Genomic DNA, 17,126 nt, shown 5'->3' on the forward strand with positions numbered 1-17,126 from the left:
CTTTATTGCAGGTTCTGGACACCCCTCACCTAGCCCTCTTACTGGTGACCATTCACCTGGCAGTGCTCAGCAAGTCAGTCCAATCAGCCCAGTGCCCCCAACATCCAGTCCCTTGCATTCTCCACAGCCCAGACATAATCCATGGTTCAGTAACAATCCACCAACAGTGCCAGCTGCAGCACAGGAATCCCCCAAAACTGGGTAAGTGTTATTGTGTTTACACAATATTCATTTGTTTTGTTGTTCCAACCAGTGCACACAACTGATCAAAGGCTGTGGTATGTGCTTTCCTGTCTGTGTGAAAGTGCATATAAAAGATCCCTTTCTGCTTTAGAAAAAATGTGAAAGACATTTTTGGGCATGGCACTATGGAATTCAATGCAACCACAGTCAACAAGGGGGTATGGGGAGCATCCCCCATAATGAAAATGGGTTATGTTTATGGTTAGGGTTAAGAAAATCATACATTAATGATAAGAGTAATTAATTTTGTGAAAGTGTTTAACTTAAAAATAATAAAATTTGGGTATGGCACCATACCTGTTTTACCCTCTGACAAAAACCCTGACTAGCGGGTTTCCTCTGATGACTCCGAGTCAGAATTATCAAATATTTGACATCTAATAGCCTTGTGTTAATTAATCAATGTGCTCTAGTGGTGTCGTTACACAAAACAAACTGTATTCATTTGATGAGTGTGAACCAAATCTAGGTTGGAAGCATATCATCTTCCTGACTTAGTATTGTTCTCATTCAAAGACTTGTATTTGCTTTCACTGTTGCAGTCTGTACTAAATTAGAGATCAATATTTCATTATTTTAGGTAACTGGAAGTTGGTTCACATGATATTTACCTAGGTAACCAATTGTTTGATCATGTAAATTATATTTATTACTGATGAGTTACCTAATCCAAACACACTTCTATGATGGTTCAGTACTACAATGACATTCCAAATTATTTATGTTGCACATCCAAGTACTGATGATTAACAATGTTGCTAATATTTTCTTGTAGTAAGCGAATCATATGTTCGTTATTTTTTACTTTTCCAGTCATGACACAAATGCATAATGAGTACAACTTATAATACATAGATTAGGCCATAACTACATTTTATGTTGGTCTGACATTTACCATTGAATGTGGAAAAGCTAGTTAATTTTTCATTATTCAGTAGATGCATCAAGGTATTGTATTACCATAGCAAATACAGGTTGATAATCATTAGTTCACATATGAAAGCAGAAAGTAGTATTGTGCATTGAAGTTATGCTTTACTAGTCTTAACAATACTTCATTACTTTGTCAGTATTTGTTTTATTAGATGACTTATTGCAATCCATTTTTGTCTGGCTTCGGGCATGAACTGTTCACATTTTTGACTTGTTGTCCCAAACTTGTTTTGTTGTTGCCACCCCACAACAAAAATATTATACTATGTCTCTGGTTTTAGGGAAGAAACCAAACCACCAGTTCAGTGCAGTATTTGTCACAGACGTTTCAAGAATATTCCTGCCCTAAACGGACATATGAGATTACATGGAGGATACTTAAAAAAGGTTGGTTTTAATGTTAAAGTATGCATATTCTTTCGTAAAGCTTTAACATTTAGTGTCTACTATGTTTTGCCAATTTCGGAATTTTTTAACACATTGCCAGTTAAAAAAAAAACCCCATACTATTGATATAAATAAGGTGTATCTCTTCTTGTTTCTACTAAGTTATTGCATGATGTTTTTCGAATACGATTTTTATGTCAACAAATGATGTGTGAAAACCATATTTTTACGAATTGCAAAGCAATGAGTAAAAATATGGTTTTCACACATCACTCGTTGATATAAAAATTGTATTAGAAAAAACACCATGAAATGCTATATTTATTATATACATCTTTCCTAATTTTTGACAGTATCTTTTGCTTTTTGTTAATTATATAGACATGATATAGATATATTTGTTGCGATAGAAATTTGTATAAAAATTTACTTGACCACAGACTTTTTAAAAGAAATATGAATTAAAATAACCATTATTTATTTATTAAATTAATAATTATTTAATAATACTGCTGTAAAAACATACTTGATAAAACTAATCGTCCAAGAAAACCCAACAAAAATAAAACTTGAATCGAACTGCATTTTTAACTTGCACTCAATGACAGCATATTGTGTCACCCAGTCAGTGTTAGATATTTTACCGACATTACATTTCACATACATTTTTTTATAGGTACTGTTGTTTAAATTAATTTCTTTTATTTTCCAAATGTGATCAGTTGCTTTGGTAATCATAAAAGTAGAAAAGATGAAGCAACACTGACTTCAATAATCAAATCGCAATAAGTTAAAAGGGAAATAATTGAATGATGAACTTGTTCACAAAAATATATATCAGTTTTATGGTTTCTGTAGATCTATAGATTTCATTGCGATGTATCTAATAATTGTTTTTATTTATTTTTAACAGTATTATTATATTGCAGTTCTTTTGCTATTGAAATGCTGTCAGTTATTTAATTTAACCTTTTTACAGTCTAAAGAGGAAAAGAAAAACAAGAAAAGTGACATGGGTCCACCTCCGGCACCACCTCGTTCCACTCAGACAATTTCTCAGATCTCGAACATGTTGCCAACGTTGAGCCAAGCGTTCCCACAGCCTCATCCTACATCACAGGAGGCTGTCATGTCCCAGGCAGGAATATCGCAGCACTCGCCGGCTCAGATACCCCTGACCATAGAGCAAGTTGGTGCCAGCCAAGACGGACAGGCACTAACTCCTGAGCAGCAACAGCAGATCATTCAACAGCACCTCCAATTACACACGCTGCAGTTACAAGAAGCGGAACAGAGAACCAACCAGTCTCTTGAACAAATCAACCAAACGTTACAAGCTCATGAACAGCAGCAGCAACAGTTACAACAGCAGCAGCAGCAACAGCTTTCTCAGCAGATCACAACTGGAGAGCAATTGAGCTCTGCTCAGCCACAGACGGCCACAGAGCACATACAGCAGTTGGCAGCCAGTGTACAGCAGGCCCATGAGCTGTTGCCTCAGATCAACCTCCAACAGCTGGAGCAGATGCAGCAGCAGGCCCAGCAGCAGATTCAGCTGCAGCAAGCTGTTCAAGTCTATCAGCTTCCCCAGCTCTCTCCTCAACAGCTGGAGCAGTTGGGTCTGCCGGTGCAGCTTCCTCCGGCACAACTCCAACAGCTGGTGCAGGATCATCACATCCAACAGTTGCAGCAGCAGCAGCAGCAACAACAGCAGAATCAGCAAGCTGAAGAAATTCATTCATCTCACTCGCAGACTAACCAGAGTCCAGAAATCTCTCAAGTCACTTCAAGCCAGGTGATACAACTCACACCAGAGCAGCAGCAGCAGCTTGAACAGTTGTCCGAGCAGCTAAACATCCCGGTTCACCAACTGCTTGAAGAGCATAAGCAAGCTACAGAAAGACAGCAGCGAATTCAGCAGATTCAGCGTCAGCTGTCGTCAGCTGAGGACGAAACCACGCCTTCGCCACAAGTAATACAGGCAGAGCATCAGATCAACTTCCCACAGCACCTGCACTTTCAGGATGCTGATGTACACATTGGACAGCAGCAGTCTGGGTCATCACAGGTTCTCTCACAGCCAGTGACTCTGGATGATGCTAGAGACTTGCCACAGAATCTGGAAATGCAGTTGCCCTCTCAACTCATAGCGATGCATTCACCAATCACTCTCAATTCCCTTGCAATTCAGACCAATCTGCAGTCTGCTCTAAATTGGGCACAGAGCCAACACAGTCTTCCCGTGTCTGAGGCACAAAGACAAGAAGTACTGGCCACCACCCAGGCCCACCTTGTGTCTGCTCCAAACCTCACGGCGAGTCACATTTCTCTGTCTCCAGCCACAGACACCTCCGAAGTTACAGTTGCTCAATTACTAAACAGTATGGCCAACTTCCAGGATGGTCTCACGTCGGGTCTTTTGTTACAGACCAATCCACAGCATCAGACATCATTGCCTTCAGATGTGGCTGTCATGCAAGCTCATCATGCTTCCATCACACAGCCCAATGTTCATCCCACCTTCACTCCATTTACAAGTGTTGCCACAACTCTCTCTAATCAAACTATCGGTAGCAGTCAGCAAATACTGCAGAACATTAATGCCGTTACAGCCCTTGAGATGGACCGAAAGACCATGGCTACTTTTTCACAGGAAAGCAGTGTTATAAATGCTGTTTCTAGTAATGTCAAGGAGCCTAGTAACAGTTTCAAACCAATTAAGCATCAGCATAGCGAGTTGAAACGAAGACTTTCTGCCGATTCTAATTTAGAGGGAAACAAAAAAGCTTTATCGGGAAGTTTAACAATGATGCTTTCAAAATGCCCTCTTGGATCTACAGAAATGGACAGTTCTTTTGCAAAACCGAAAGAGTGTGAGTTTGAGGTACCCGTGAGAATGCGCAGTAAATCTGGCGACGAATATAAACTGATGAGATCAAAAAGTGTGGATCATACGTTTATGCGACCGAGGAGTCGCACGGATGATTCTATCTACAGAACAAAAAGCCAGATTGATGAGATGACGGGTAGAAGCAAGAGTCACTCCGAAGATTATCTATCGAGATCTGATGGTGCTGGGATCTTCAGAAATCCGATTCCAGTGACTGGATCTATGAAATTCAAAAGAAAACACAGGCCAGCTCCTCTGTTTATTCCACTCCATCTGAACAGTTTTCAGAGCAGGCTGCGCTCGCCGCGACTCTGGGAGGGTACGGATGGCAAGAAGTTTGGAACCCCACCTCCCTATACTCCACCACCAATGCTGAGCCCCATCAGAAGTGGGTCCGGTTTATTCTGGACGATCCACAGTACGAAACCCAACACACCGATGTCTGCGCCAGTGACACCAAAGCTACTAGTAGGCCAAAGACGAAGTAAGATATTAATATACATTGACATTTTATTACTATTGTTATTTAATTGCTACTTTTCTTGTTAATCATAATGGTGAAAACATTTAAAAAATAATTTCTAATTTAGGTAGTTTGATTTAATGAATTGTAATTTCCGTAACCTGAATACTGGATTAATTTTTAATAGAAACCAGGTTGAGTTGGGTACAAGTTTATGACTTTTTCTCAGATATTTTCACTTTTATTAATACATGATGTTCACATGTTCATATGTGAAAGGTTAAGTATTATATTCGTAGGTTCTTCCAATTTTTATGATATTTTAGAGCAGTAGTGAGTTTAAAACATTTTTATAAATGTGTCACATATTACACTTCAAAATATAAAACAATTCAATTTTTTGCTTCCAACAGAAAAAATTCAGTAATTTATCTAATATTAAATTTACTGTTGAGTTCACAGTTACTGCAATGTGAGTGATTGTTCATAACTTAAAATAATTTTATTTGACAGTTGCTTGGATATATCTTTATTTATCAATTTTATTGAAGATGTACATACTAATATCAATGTTATTTTTATAACTAATATCTATTAGACTGAAAGCATCTGTTTTACTTGCGGGCCTTATTGCTAACTTGTATTTGATATGACTTCTTTAATGTTTTCAGATAGTGTAAGTGCAAGTGAAAGTTTACCACCAACTATTCCCGAGAAAGATGAAGAAGCTCCTCCTGAAACTGACATACAGCCGTACGTAATCAACCTTCTCCATGTACAATGTTATACAGCCATATTTAATTAAAATACCTTCTCTAAAATATTCCTTAACATATATACATTCAGCTATTTTAAATAGGGAAGATAGCAAATCATTTGTTAAATAAGACACACTAAAGCATTTATGTTTTGTTTTTTATGTCTAATATATTTTGCTTTATATTTCACAAAGAATAAGATTTCATAAAACTATTAAATACAGAATTAAAACATCAATCTTAATATTTTCATGACAGAATTATGTTCTCTACATTGTAATATACATTTTTAAATACAAGTAATTGGTACTATTTTCAGGCATGTCAACATTGGAACACAATATCAAGCTGAACTTCCACAACTGAACCGTGAGTATTTTTTAATGCCGTGTGCTCAGATGTTGTTAAACATTGAATTTCATCCCTGCATATGCAAGATAGAACTGGCCCTTGTAAGAAAACATGGGATATGGGTTTTCTACATGGTTATGCTTGTTACATTTATAAACTCATTCGGCTTAAGATGATAAAACTGATATCTTTTGTTATATCAAAACACTATTCCCCCACAATCCAATCAGAAGAATGGTGGAAACAAATTTTATCCTCTTTTTTGATACTTTTCCTATTTGGTACGAACAAGTTATGGTAACAAGTGTGTTGCAATATGCAGTTTGGTGATGTGAGGTGATAAGACAAAAGTTCAGATTGATATTTTTTATAAATCCAAAATTAGTATCTGCATATCTCGAACGTTAAGTCATATAATGTAAAACAAAATGCACAAACAAAACCAGTCGTGTATAAAAAAAAGATATAAACATTTATTTGTATCGAATCGTACATGTTTTATTTAAGCCGATGAAAATTATCAATCTATTGTACTGCTGTGCACGTTCTAAACAAAGTAAGTCATCTTTTAAAAGTTAATTGTGAAATTAAAATCACTGGACGTTAGAACAATCTAAATTTTGTTTTGAACAAACATGAATTTATTAGAAAGTTATAATAACAAATTACAGTTACACAAAATGTTTTGTAGAAAAAGAAATAAAAAATTCCACACCTAACTCATCAAGTCTAGGAATAATATTTGTCGCACATTGGTTTGCAGGATCAAAGCTGCAGAGCTACAATGTTTACACATCGACGTCTCGTCATTTTCGGTTACAGATCGCTACCTTCTTTGTCAATTAACAACTAGGCAACCTATCAAGACCAATTAAACCTACTTTTACCAGTTTGCAATTTCTCAAAGCCACAAGCCACATGACTAGTTGCATTTAGTAACAGTCGTTGTCTGCTGGCGTTTTCTTTTAAGCTCGATAAGACCATTTTAGTACCTCGTTCAATGGTTTAGATAATTTCATCTTATACATGAACTGTTACAGTAACTACATGTACAAATCATGTGTTTTCAATCAATTGTGGGCGACTCTTTTGATGGTTGGTTACATGCTCATAATGCAGGTATGGCATTGATTTCAGATCGCGCAATTCATATCTACCTTTTTAAATATTTTATTTATTTTAACACGTAATATTAATATCGACATAGAGAGGCAAGTCTACTTTGGGACCAAAAATATATTGACACAAACGTAATATTGACTCAAACGTATCGACTCAACTGAGATAAAAACTTAATAGTTAAGACACATTTTGGCTGGGACTGGCCAGTTATATTAACACAAGCGATATTTCAACTCAAGCAAGTTCGACACAACAGTGCTTCACTGTATTTATGTTGTTATTTTGTAATGTTAGTTTATTTAACACAGAATGACAGTGCATCTGAAATATTGTGCCCTACTGGCTTTATACTATACAGAACCTGATATGCAAGGCATAATAACTTTGTCTTTCAAGTTGCTTTTACTGTGATGGTTCATATTTTATTTTTTATATTAGTAAACCGAGCCGACGCCCTGAAAATAGAAGCAAAAGAAGACTTAGTATGGGAACCAAGTGCAATGGGAGACAACTCTGATGACGATGGCATGTGTATTGTTATTTACTTTGTTTGATCAAATACTTCACTATCATTATTGTAATAGCATAAATACATTTTCTTAAGCTTCAGTGGTTCATAATATGTGTAAATTAAAAACGTGTTATTGCCAGTTGATTGTAAAAACATACCATGAATACATAGTTTTGTAAATTAAAAACATACTATTGTCAATTGATTTTGTAAACACCATGAATGTGGTGTAACATTGACCTACTTGTTTAAGTTTGTTAGCATCATAAATGGTGTAATTGGAAAACAAACTAAGAAAAAATGAGCAGCCATTATTTGACATATATTACATACTATGAATTGGTGTAAATTATGCTATTGATGGTTGTGTTGTGTTTTGTACATGAAGCCTGCAAGTGTATGATGAGCAGGTTATTTAAGTTTATTTTTGTGTTATTTTTGCAGTGCAATATTTTCAAGAATTTGCGTGTTCTGCAGCTATTCAGGGCAATGGGTCAAATGTTGAATATGCTTTACATCTTTTGTGCATGGCTGAAGGAAATATTCAGGTAAGTAACTTATGTTTAAGTAGGAGATGTGTATTCTTTGTCATCCTGCCTATTAAGTGACTTAATGCTTAATTTATTAACATGTTTGATTTATGAAATAAATATACAGAACTTCACATACGTTGTTTATTTTGCGAAAGAACATACCACTTGACTGCTACGCAGTCTCGTGGTATATATTCTTGCGCAAAATAAACTCGTGCAATAAATAGGAAGCGAAAACAACGTATGTGAAGTTCTGTATTTATTACATACCTTCTTTTATGTTTTACAAAAAACGTGTTTTAATTTAACAGCATAACAACACTTTGTTTAATCTATGATCAAACCTCCTTTCATGGATTTGCTTAACGTTAAGAATCATATACTGCAGCAGCCTTGTGTAATGTTTCAAATACGATGCGATATAATTTGTAAATCATATATGACGTCAATAAATAAAAGGTGCTAACTGCAGTAAAAATAAAAAAAGAATTCCCCATTTAAAAGTTCCGGTCTAGATTGCACATATGTGTAATGCAAAATAAATTTATTACACGGTTTGAAAATGTCTTTATCACTATAGTAAGATTGAATAGGTATGTAATAAAAGTCATAAGTATATGGAGATATAATTACCCAATATAATCTCACTTGCTACTGAATGAATGAATGTTTTAACAACACCCCAGCACAAAAATTCATCGTCTATTGGGTATCACACAATGGTAAATATAAAAATGAATTTATAATAACATATCAGTACAAAAAATTCTAAAATCAAGTTTTAAAAACACGATGTACAAAGGTATAAGTATCACAGGTAAGTATGTTAAAATTTCAAATAAAAATCAGTATCTCGTAAAAACTTCAAGATAAGTTCAGGGTTCCCTTTCCCTTAAAATTAATAAAAATCCCAGAATTTAGTGCCTGAAAAGTATACATGTATAAATGCTATCTAAGAACCATATGTAATTTTAAGATACAAGTTTATAGAACTGTATTTATAAATTACAGAATGCTTTGTTAATGTTGATGGAAGGTCCACCGAAGCTGCCAGCTCAACATGGACTTCACAAATACAACTATCAAGGTTTGTGCTTTGCCAACATTCTTTTTAGTAATATTTTAGAATGTGTTTTATTTACTTTCAGTTTTTACTAACAGTTGGTTTTTAATCCATTTTATAATCTCTTGCTTGGCTGAAGTGTTTCTCTTGGATGAAATAAAATGCATTAGTATAATACAAGTAAATGAACAAAAAGAAAGTGTTTTTTTTAAGCATTAAATAATAATCCATAATGATTGTTATGGCTTCCCATGTAATATATTAGAAATAAGTTTGTGTTTGTTTGTTTTGTTTAATGGTACCACTAGGGCACATTAATTACTTAATCATCACCTATTGGATGTCAAACATTTGGTAATTCTCGACTTGTCATAGAGGAAACCTGCTTAATTTTTCCATTTTATATGCACTTTCGAACAGACAGGAAAGCACATACCATGACCTTTGACAAGTTTTGGTACACTAGTTAGAATGAGAGAAAACCCAATCAGTTGAATGGATTCACTGAGGTGGCTAGATCCTGCGACGCAAGCACCATAAGCAAGTGGTCAAGTGACTAAACTAAATCCTACCCCTAGAAATAAGTTTAAAAAAAATAACAGTTTTACTTTTCATATCTTTATGAAGATTATGAAAATGGTGGGTTTTTTTTGGTAATTGAAAAAGTTAGCATTAGGGTATCGGCATATATTTCAATATATTTTGGTTTTCTTTCTAGAATCTGACCGCTGGAATTCACAAGAGATTGAGCTTTTTCACAAGGCTCTGCTCAAGCACAGCAAAGACTTCTTTGCTGTTGCAAATGAGGTAAAAGTAAAAACCTTCACAATAGTAAAGTTAACCTTTTACAACTTGACGATTGTGTCACTTTAGGGTTTATACAGACACATATTGATCTCATGAGAGTGTTTACTTCTAACTGTATTAATAGCATTAGTTTTGCAGCAGTAAATAAAGCAAGACCGACATTAAATTTTTGTTTTTCAAATCTATTTAATATAAAAAAATAAGAAGACTAAAGAATTAGTGATGTAATTAACTAGATATTGCTTTTCTTTTCATGCATAAGCTGAACTCTAACCTACAGCATGTTCAGATTTCAACTTTTGACTTGTTATTATATTTAATTATAAAAGCAGTGCTTTTGATATGAAAGTTTGCATAAAGTTTGCATATTTAAAGCATTATTGAAAATAGAAAAATCACTACTGCTTTTGTTTATTAAGCGTATGTCTGTTATTTATAAATTGTAGGTTGGCACCAAGAATGTGAAGCGCTGTGTTGAGTTCTATTACTTGTGGAAGAAGGTTTGTCCTGATGATTACAAACGTCTTCGCATCCTTCGTCGGAAACGGGAACAAGAAGCTCTGTACAATCTGAGGTCGCGCGCTGCTGATCAGGCTGCCCAAGCTCAGCAGCAACAAATTCAGCTGCAGCAACTACAACAGCAGCAACAACAGTCAGTGGAGCAACAACAGTTGACTGGACAGCAGCAACCAATGGAAGAATCAGACTCGGAAGAAAGCGTATCAACACATTCTGAACAAAATGTGAGACTGACATAGATTTTGTTTGTCTCATAACATATATTTTTATTGACTTTCTTTCATGTGATACTAGATTCCAGGCTTTTATAATGTATCGTTTTATATACAGTGAAACATCTCTAAACAGGACGAAGGATAAAGTCTGGTCTGTGGGGTATTTGGTTAACTGAGTTTTAAAAAAATTCTTTGTTATATAATTTTGTTCTTTATTGATAATAAAAAATTGACAAAACTGTCAAAAATGCCACCATTCAAAATGTGGATAAAGTGTTGGATTGATATTTCAGTACGACATGAAGATGTATTGTCCAACAAGCAGAGTCAAAGAATATACTGCTACTTACTCTTTATTTGGTTAACTAAACTTATTTAGAGAAAAGTCATTTTAAACAAATGGAACTTAGTGAAATAAATTCATGGCTGCTATGATGTGCGAAGGGACTGCAATAATTCTTATCCAGCTCAACTTAATTCAGCTGACAATGCATTAGCTGTCTGCGTGTCTAATCACATACTCAGTTGAGGAGATATTTGAAGCAATTATGGGTGCAGTAATGATTGATAATATTGATCTGATCGTTCCGGAGTCAGAGGTACAATATACATTAAATTAAAATATCGGAACTTGATTATTCATCTGGTGTTAAGTTTAGACGAGTACATTTTAGGGATAAAGCAAGGATAAATCAAGGAACCATGAAAAAGGTCAAGTTATGAAGGAATTCTGGTGTACCTAGAGTCCGGTTTTGAGGGGTTTCACTGAAGATGGTTTGTCTGTGTGGTTTTTTATCATTTGTATATTAATTGCCTCTGTTTTATGTTTTTTCTTACTGTTAGCAAGCCTCACACTGGAACAAATTTTGGTTAGCCAATTTTCAGATGTGTAGAGTATTTCCTTGAATATTATTAAAATGTGGTTAATTTAATGAATATTTTATTAGCCAAAGATTAAAAGTTGTAGCCACTTTGTATAAAAATGAGCAATTGCCTAATTTGGCAATGGACAGGCGGACCCTGATTCGGTCATTATAACCACTTGTACCATAATATAAAGTGAATAATCTCTATATTTACATTTTATATATAATTTTACATGCAATATATAACTTGTTACATTCTTCCATGTTGACAGTCATTGTTCCTATGTTTATACATATTGTTATTATTTTTTTATTTTATAATAAATTCTGTATGCCTTATTTTATTACAGGATAACAAATCCGATATTTCAAGCTCTTCACTTTCACCATCACCAGCACCATCATTCACCTGTGATCAGCTCAACTGTCATGCAGTAAGTTGTCTTCTTTCTTTTTTTTGGTGGGAGGGGGTGTCTTTTTTTTTTCACTTGAATTGCAAGTGATTTTTCCATTTATCCTTGTCATTGAGTGTTACAGAGGGTTTAATGTTATCTTATTGCACTCCTTTCTATTCCTACTTATGAGATTTATGTAATAAGGAAAAATTTGCATTGTAATACCACAGTAAAAATGTCATTTGACTCGAATCTTACTCTTGTCTTGTGGTACTGTCATTTTCATTCATATTTAATTTCAAGGTTTGTACAATTAGGACAGATTTGCTCATATCCCACTGCTGCCACCAGTATAACTCTATAGTTGTACTCATCTGGTTGATGTGGTAAATCTGGAAAACAAATTACATCAATACCTCTGGTGTCACCAATGTTACACCAGTACCTGCAGTGTAACGCCTCTGTCTTAACACATACTTGTCTTCGAGTTGGAGGGTTTTGCATAATCACTCGAAAATTATTTATTTACAGACATTTTCATCAAAGCAAGCACTAAATGCTCATTCTCGAATCCATGGTCCGAAAAATGTCTTTGATGTTGAGAAGGTGGTATCTCGCCAGAGAAAAACTGCTGCAAACAAATCACCGATAAGAGATGAGAATGGTGATGAAATTTTCCCCTGTAGGCTCTGCACAAGGTATATTTTTAATTTACTATGCAAGCTTTATTCTAGCTATATGTAATTAAGCTTAGTTTTTAAAGTCTTTTATCCTTACCAATTGTTTGTTTTACTGTATTAAAATCTTCCATTTTAATACTGGGTCAGTTGATGGGTATTCAACAATATATGTATATGTCGTAACATGTAGAAATTGTTAATTAATTTAGTAATGAACCAGCAAAACAAACTGTGCACACCACAAATTAAAAATAAATTACTAATGACTTTACAAGCATAGAGCATATTTTGAATTGAAATGTTCCTTCCTGTCATAATATGTTAATATTTTGAAATTAGGCCACATAAAAAAATGACTTGTTTAGTGTCCCCACCCGACATGATAAATGCCCCCGACCTCCAAATATTTTTTATTTTTTATTTTAAAAAATCCCACTTCAAATAAAGTGTAAAAACTCTCAAACAAAACTTTTACCCGCCTATTAAGAGTTATTGCAGTCACAGATGAACTTCATCATGACATCTATTTTCTATCGGTCTGCGCATTGACAGCCATTTGTTTTGTTTTCTGTTCAATCGTTATCATGTAAATACAACAATCATGTAATGGAGTGAGTGAATAGAAGGTTTATGCAATTTTTAGATTGAAGTTTCTATGGTCTTCTGTACCTTCCTATCATGCCTTCTGACCATGAATACCATGGTTAGATGTCTTCTTCCTGCACTCCGCCATTCTACGTACAAAATAAAAAATAAAAATAAAAACCAACCTCCCTACCTGGAGGGGCGATACATAGCCCAGTGGTACAGCGCTCGCTTGATGCGTGATCGGTTTGGGACTGATCCCCATTAGTGGGCCCATTGAGCTATTTCCTGCTCATGAAGTGACGACTGCGGGTTCCCTCCTCAATATCTGTGTGGTCCTTAACCATATGTCCGATGCCATATAACTGTAAACAAAATGTGTTGAGTGCGTTGTTAAATAAACCATTTCCTTCCTTCCTTCCCTACCTGGAATTTTTTTTTTTATGTGGCCTTAGCAAAATCTGTGCATACAAAAAAATAAAGCATTACTTGAATATTTATATTATTTATTTTCAGAGTGTTTTACAAAGTTAAAAGTAGAAGTGCTCACATGAAAAGTCATAGGGTTGTTGAGAATGAAAACATGAAATCCATTGAACAGCAAGTGATGAAGATTAAAGCTGAAATGGTTCCAGATGGATGACTTGGGATGCAGACATTCTCCCTGTGACAAAAATAGTGTTCTCTTTGTGTGGCTGTGCATTATAAACTATACTATGAAGTGATTATGTTAAAGTGCTTTTTGTGTGCCCAGACTGGTCAACATAAAGTACAGCTCAATACAAGGCAGCGTAAACGTGAAGGCGAGGCACAGGTTATCCATAAATCATCGAATTGGTAAAAAACACAAAAAATTTAAACATTATAAAATGGCAGCATCTCATCTGTTATATTTCATATCCTTGTGAAACCGTGTTTACTCAGAAAGACAAAACAATCGTTTTGGTCAAACCTGTCTGTAAAGGCCACCATTCTTCATCTTGGACTACATATGTTACCCAAGGGATCCAAACTTTAAAAAGACTTCCCGAATGGACTCTGCCTATACCGCTATCCCAATAGACCTAGCCTATAAAGGCTACCCTATTTGACCTGACATTCAAAAAAAAAAAAAACCTACCCGATACGGACCTGGCCTGTAAAGGTTACCTAAAAGGGACCCATGACAGACGTTTGGTTATTGTTATTGATGGTGCCCTTTATAACAGGTTGGACAATACGCATGTTATGGACCCAGGGTGGGAATGCTGCATTTGGCTGAGTTGTGCTCTTCTGCCATTCTTGTAAAGTGCTGTGATCTCCAAGGCCTGCGTGGGACTCTTCATAATCGAGGCATTATGGTGCTCTTTTCGATGTCCAGCAAACTTATAGCAGTGTTGTTGTTCATGAATATTATTCTTGTCTTGTATTCATCCGTAGTTGTTAGCCCACCAAACCTGGACAGTGGTTTCTACAATCTATATAATATACGTATAATATGACATGATTGTAGGATATCTGCCTAGTTTGGTAGGCCCTTCATTGCTGTCTGGATCTAACAGCATTGATTTGTCTTTGTTTGTTTGTATTAATGGATATCCTACTATGAGAAATATATAAAGTGCTGTTTTGAAAACAAGTATGCTTCTAGGTTCTGCTTATTAACCGGATGTATTGTATTATACAATTTAAACATTTTAAAATCTGTTCCTTGTGTGCGAGTTGAGGGCAGTAGAACAACATATGACAATAGCACATTATATAACTAATGTGTCTGATCATGTAATTTGTTACTGTGATATTTTTTTTTCTTATGTGTATAATTGTCATTACTTACACTTTTTAAGCCTCATTCTATGCAGACTGATTTAGGTAACAAATTATTTTCCTAGTGGTGTTTTTCCTAACCCCTGCTAAACAAGAATAAGAACTTATTTTATGAATAATTTGCATCTTTATGGCATACTTTGTTATGTAAATAATGTGTATCATTTTTGATTAAAGAAAAACAATAGATTTTAGAATTTGTAGTTTGAAAAGCTAAAAGCACAATCATTTACATTCTTCAATTTGATGATTATAATGTTGCTGCACTGAAGTTTACAACACACTGTTCAGTCTTTATGATAGAGCGAGCAATTTTGTTTGAAACTGGTCTCAAATTCAAATATTTTCTTAACCAAACAAAATCTTTTGGTAAATTCATTATAAAATTTTGCTGAAAACACATTATGTTCAGATTTAACATGTTAGCTTTAACTCAGATAAATATTATTGATAGGTTTTTTTTATTTAAAGCTTTTGTTTTTAAAAATTGTGAATTTTATGTAATTTTTATTGCATATTGACAGTTTTCATAAATGTTAATAATCCTCACCTTTATATTAGTTTAGAAGTATAAGGGTACAGCAGTAGCTATAATTTGTTATATAGATCAGTCTGTCTAGCCATTTTTGTTTTTTATTGAGTATGATGTGAATAGTAATGAAGATTTACAAAGGAATTTTTAACTTATAAAAAATGTAGATTTTATTAATGGATGGTAGCTGTGTTAAAAGACGAAACATTTTACTTAGCTACCCATCACTGAGACATGTTTTAAACTCTTGGTGTCATGTTGACACTGAAATATTAGTGACATTAATATTTATTATAGTGGCACTTCAGACATTAGATTTAATTTTTATTTGTCAGTTCTTATCTTAGACACTATAAAAATCTGTTTTGTTATGATTTTAGAAATTGTAAACATTTTAAAAGATAAATAGATTGTTATTGATTTTATTCAAAACCTAAAAGTAGAATATGTGGTTTTGTATAATAGGCATATATTTAAAATCTTCGATATTTAAAATGGAATGAAAGCTTGTGCTCAAATTCTGCTTTTTGAAGACAAGTATTGCAGGTAAATAGGTTACTGCTAATGATACTATCTGTAAGTAGAGTTTTATGTGTTCTGTACATTAAGACAAACATGTGCCAATAATAGTTTTTACAGAATGTTTATCTATTTTACTAACTGTTTCTTTACCTCATTCTTGTGTTTGTATATTGATCTTACTTTTAAAAACCCTCATAAAACCTTCAAGCTACAGTCAGTTCTCTGTTAAGCTACCACCTTAGGCAGGTCTCTGAGAATTGAAAATTAGTGTAACCCATTTATTGCTTATGCAAAATCAATTTCAAGTACCGTATTTGACCGGAAATAAGCCCAGGGGGCCAAGACAACTCATTGTGAGCTGAGCATGGGGTGGGCTTATTCCCAGACAAGGGGCCAGTTTTGTTGAGAAAAAAAAAAAATAATAAAAAAAAAAAAAAAAATAATAATAATAATTAAATGAACTAGGAAGAAAACAAAAATCGTTCAGTAGCACCTATTAATTAGTGTTCCATTTGTTATTAATAAATAATAATTGTTTATTAATTAAATTGGGTTTTTTACTAGTATCTAATTATCAGAAACACACCTTCTATGTTACAATTACTTACCAGTTCTGTTTATTTACATCCAAAATTTAATGCTGAGAAGACTTAAAACAACAGCAATTAACAAACTCAATAGCGTATACACACACGTTTCTGACACAGGCAGCCAGCTTACACTACAAAGAATTGTCAATCTAGATCATTGTTCTTAGCCGATCAGAATAAGGTATTTGCCTAATTAGCATTAACTGCGGACCCAGTGTGGTGGTAAAAATAGACATTGGTTTTGGTTCAGACTTGGACTTATGTACTTCAAAGAAATACTGCAGGCATGAAATTAGAAACAATGTTATACACTGTTACTGTTAGACTACTAAATCTCACTGGTGGTAAAATATTG

At 34.4% G+C, this 17,126-nt stretch overlaps 1 protein-coding gene across 1 annotated transcript in view; it reads left to right on the forward strand.

Annotated features, from left to right (window-relative positions):
* The window catches only part of LOC121371546 (transcriptional-regulating factor 1-like), a 29,587-nt gene extending 12,979 nt beyond the window's left edge, over positions 1-16,608 (forward strand). Inside the window, exons 6-18 of the mRNA XM_041497519.1 lie at positions 12-201; positions 1,458-1,563; positions 2,543-4,937; positions 5,588-5,669; positions 5,994-6,043; positions 7,586-7,672; positions 8,103-8,206; positions 9,203-9,278; positions 9,973-10,061; positions 10,508-10,804; positions 12,012-12,095; positions 12,588-12,754; positions 13,838-16,608. Of these exons, the coding sequence (XP_041353453.1) occupies positions 12-201; positions 1,458-1,563; positions 2,543-4,937; positions 5,588-5,669; positions 5,994-6,043; positions 7,586-7,672; positions 8,103-8,206; positions 9,203-9,278; positions 9,973-10,061; positions 10,508-10,804; positions 12,012-12,095; positions 12,588-12,754; positions 13,838-13,964 (3,854 nt within the window). The 3' untranslated portion in view covers positions 13,965-16,608. The remainder of the gene's footprint in view (positions 1-11; positions 202-1,457; positions 1,564-2,542; positions 4,938-5,587; positions 5,670-5,993; positions 6,044-7,585; positions 7,673-8,102; positions 8,207-9,202; positions 9,279-9,972; positions 10,062-10,507; positions 10,805-12,011; positions 12,096-12,587; positions 12,755-13,837) is intronic.
* The last annotated feature ends 518 nt before the right edge of the window (positions 16,609-17,126 follow it).

The sequence above is a fragment of the Gigantopelta aegis genome, chromosome 4, assembly GCF_016097555.1.
Source record: "Gigantopelta aegis isolate Gae_Host chromosome 4, Gae_host_genome, whole genome shotgun sequence".
NCBI lineage: Eukaryota > Metazoa > Mollusca > Gastropoda > Neomphalida > Peltospiridae > Gigantopelta > Gigantopelta aegis.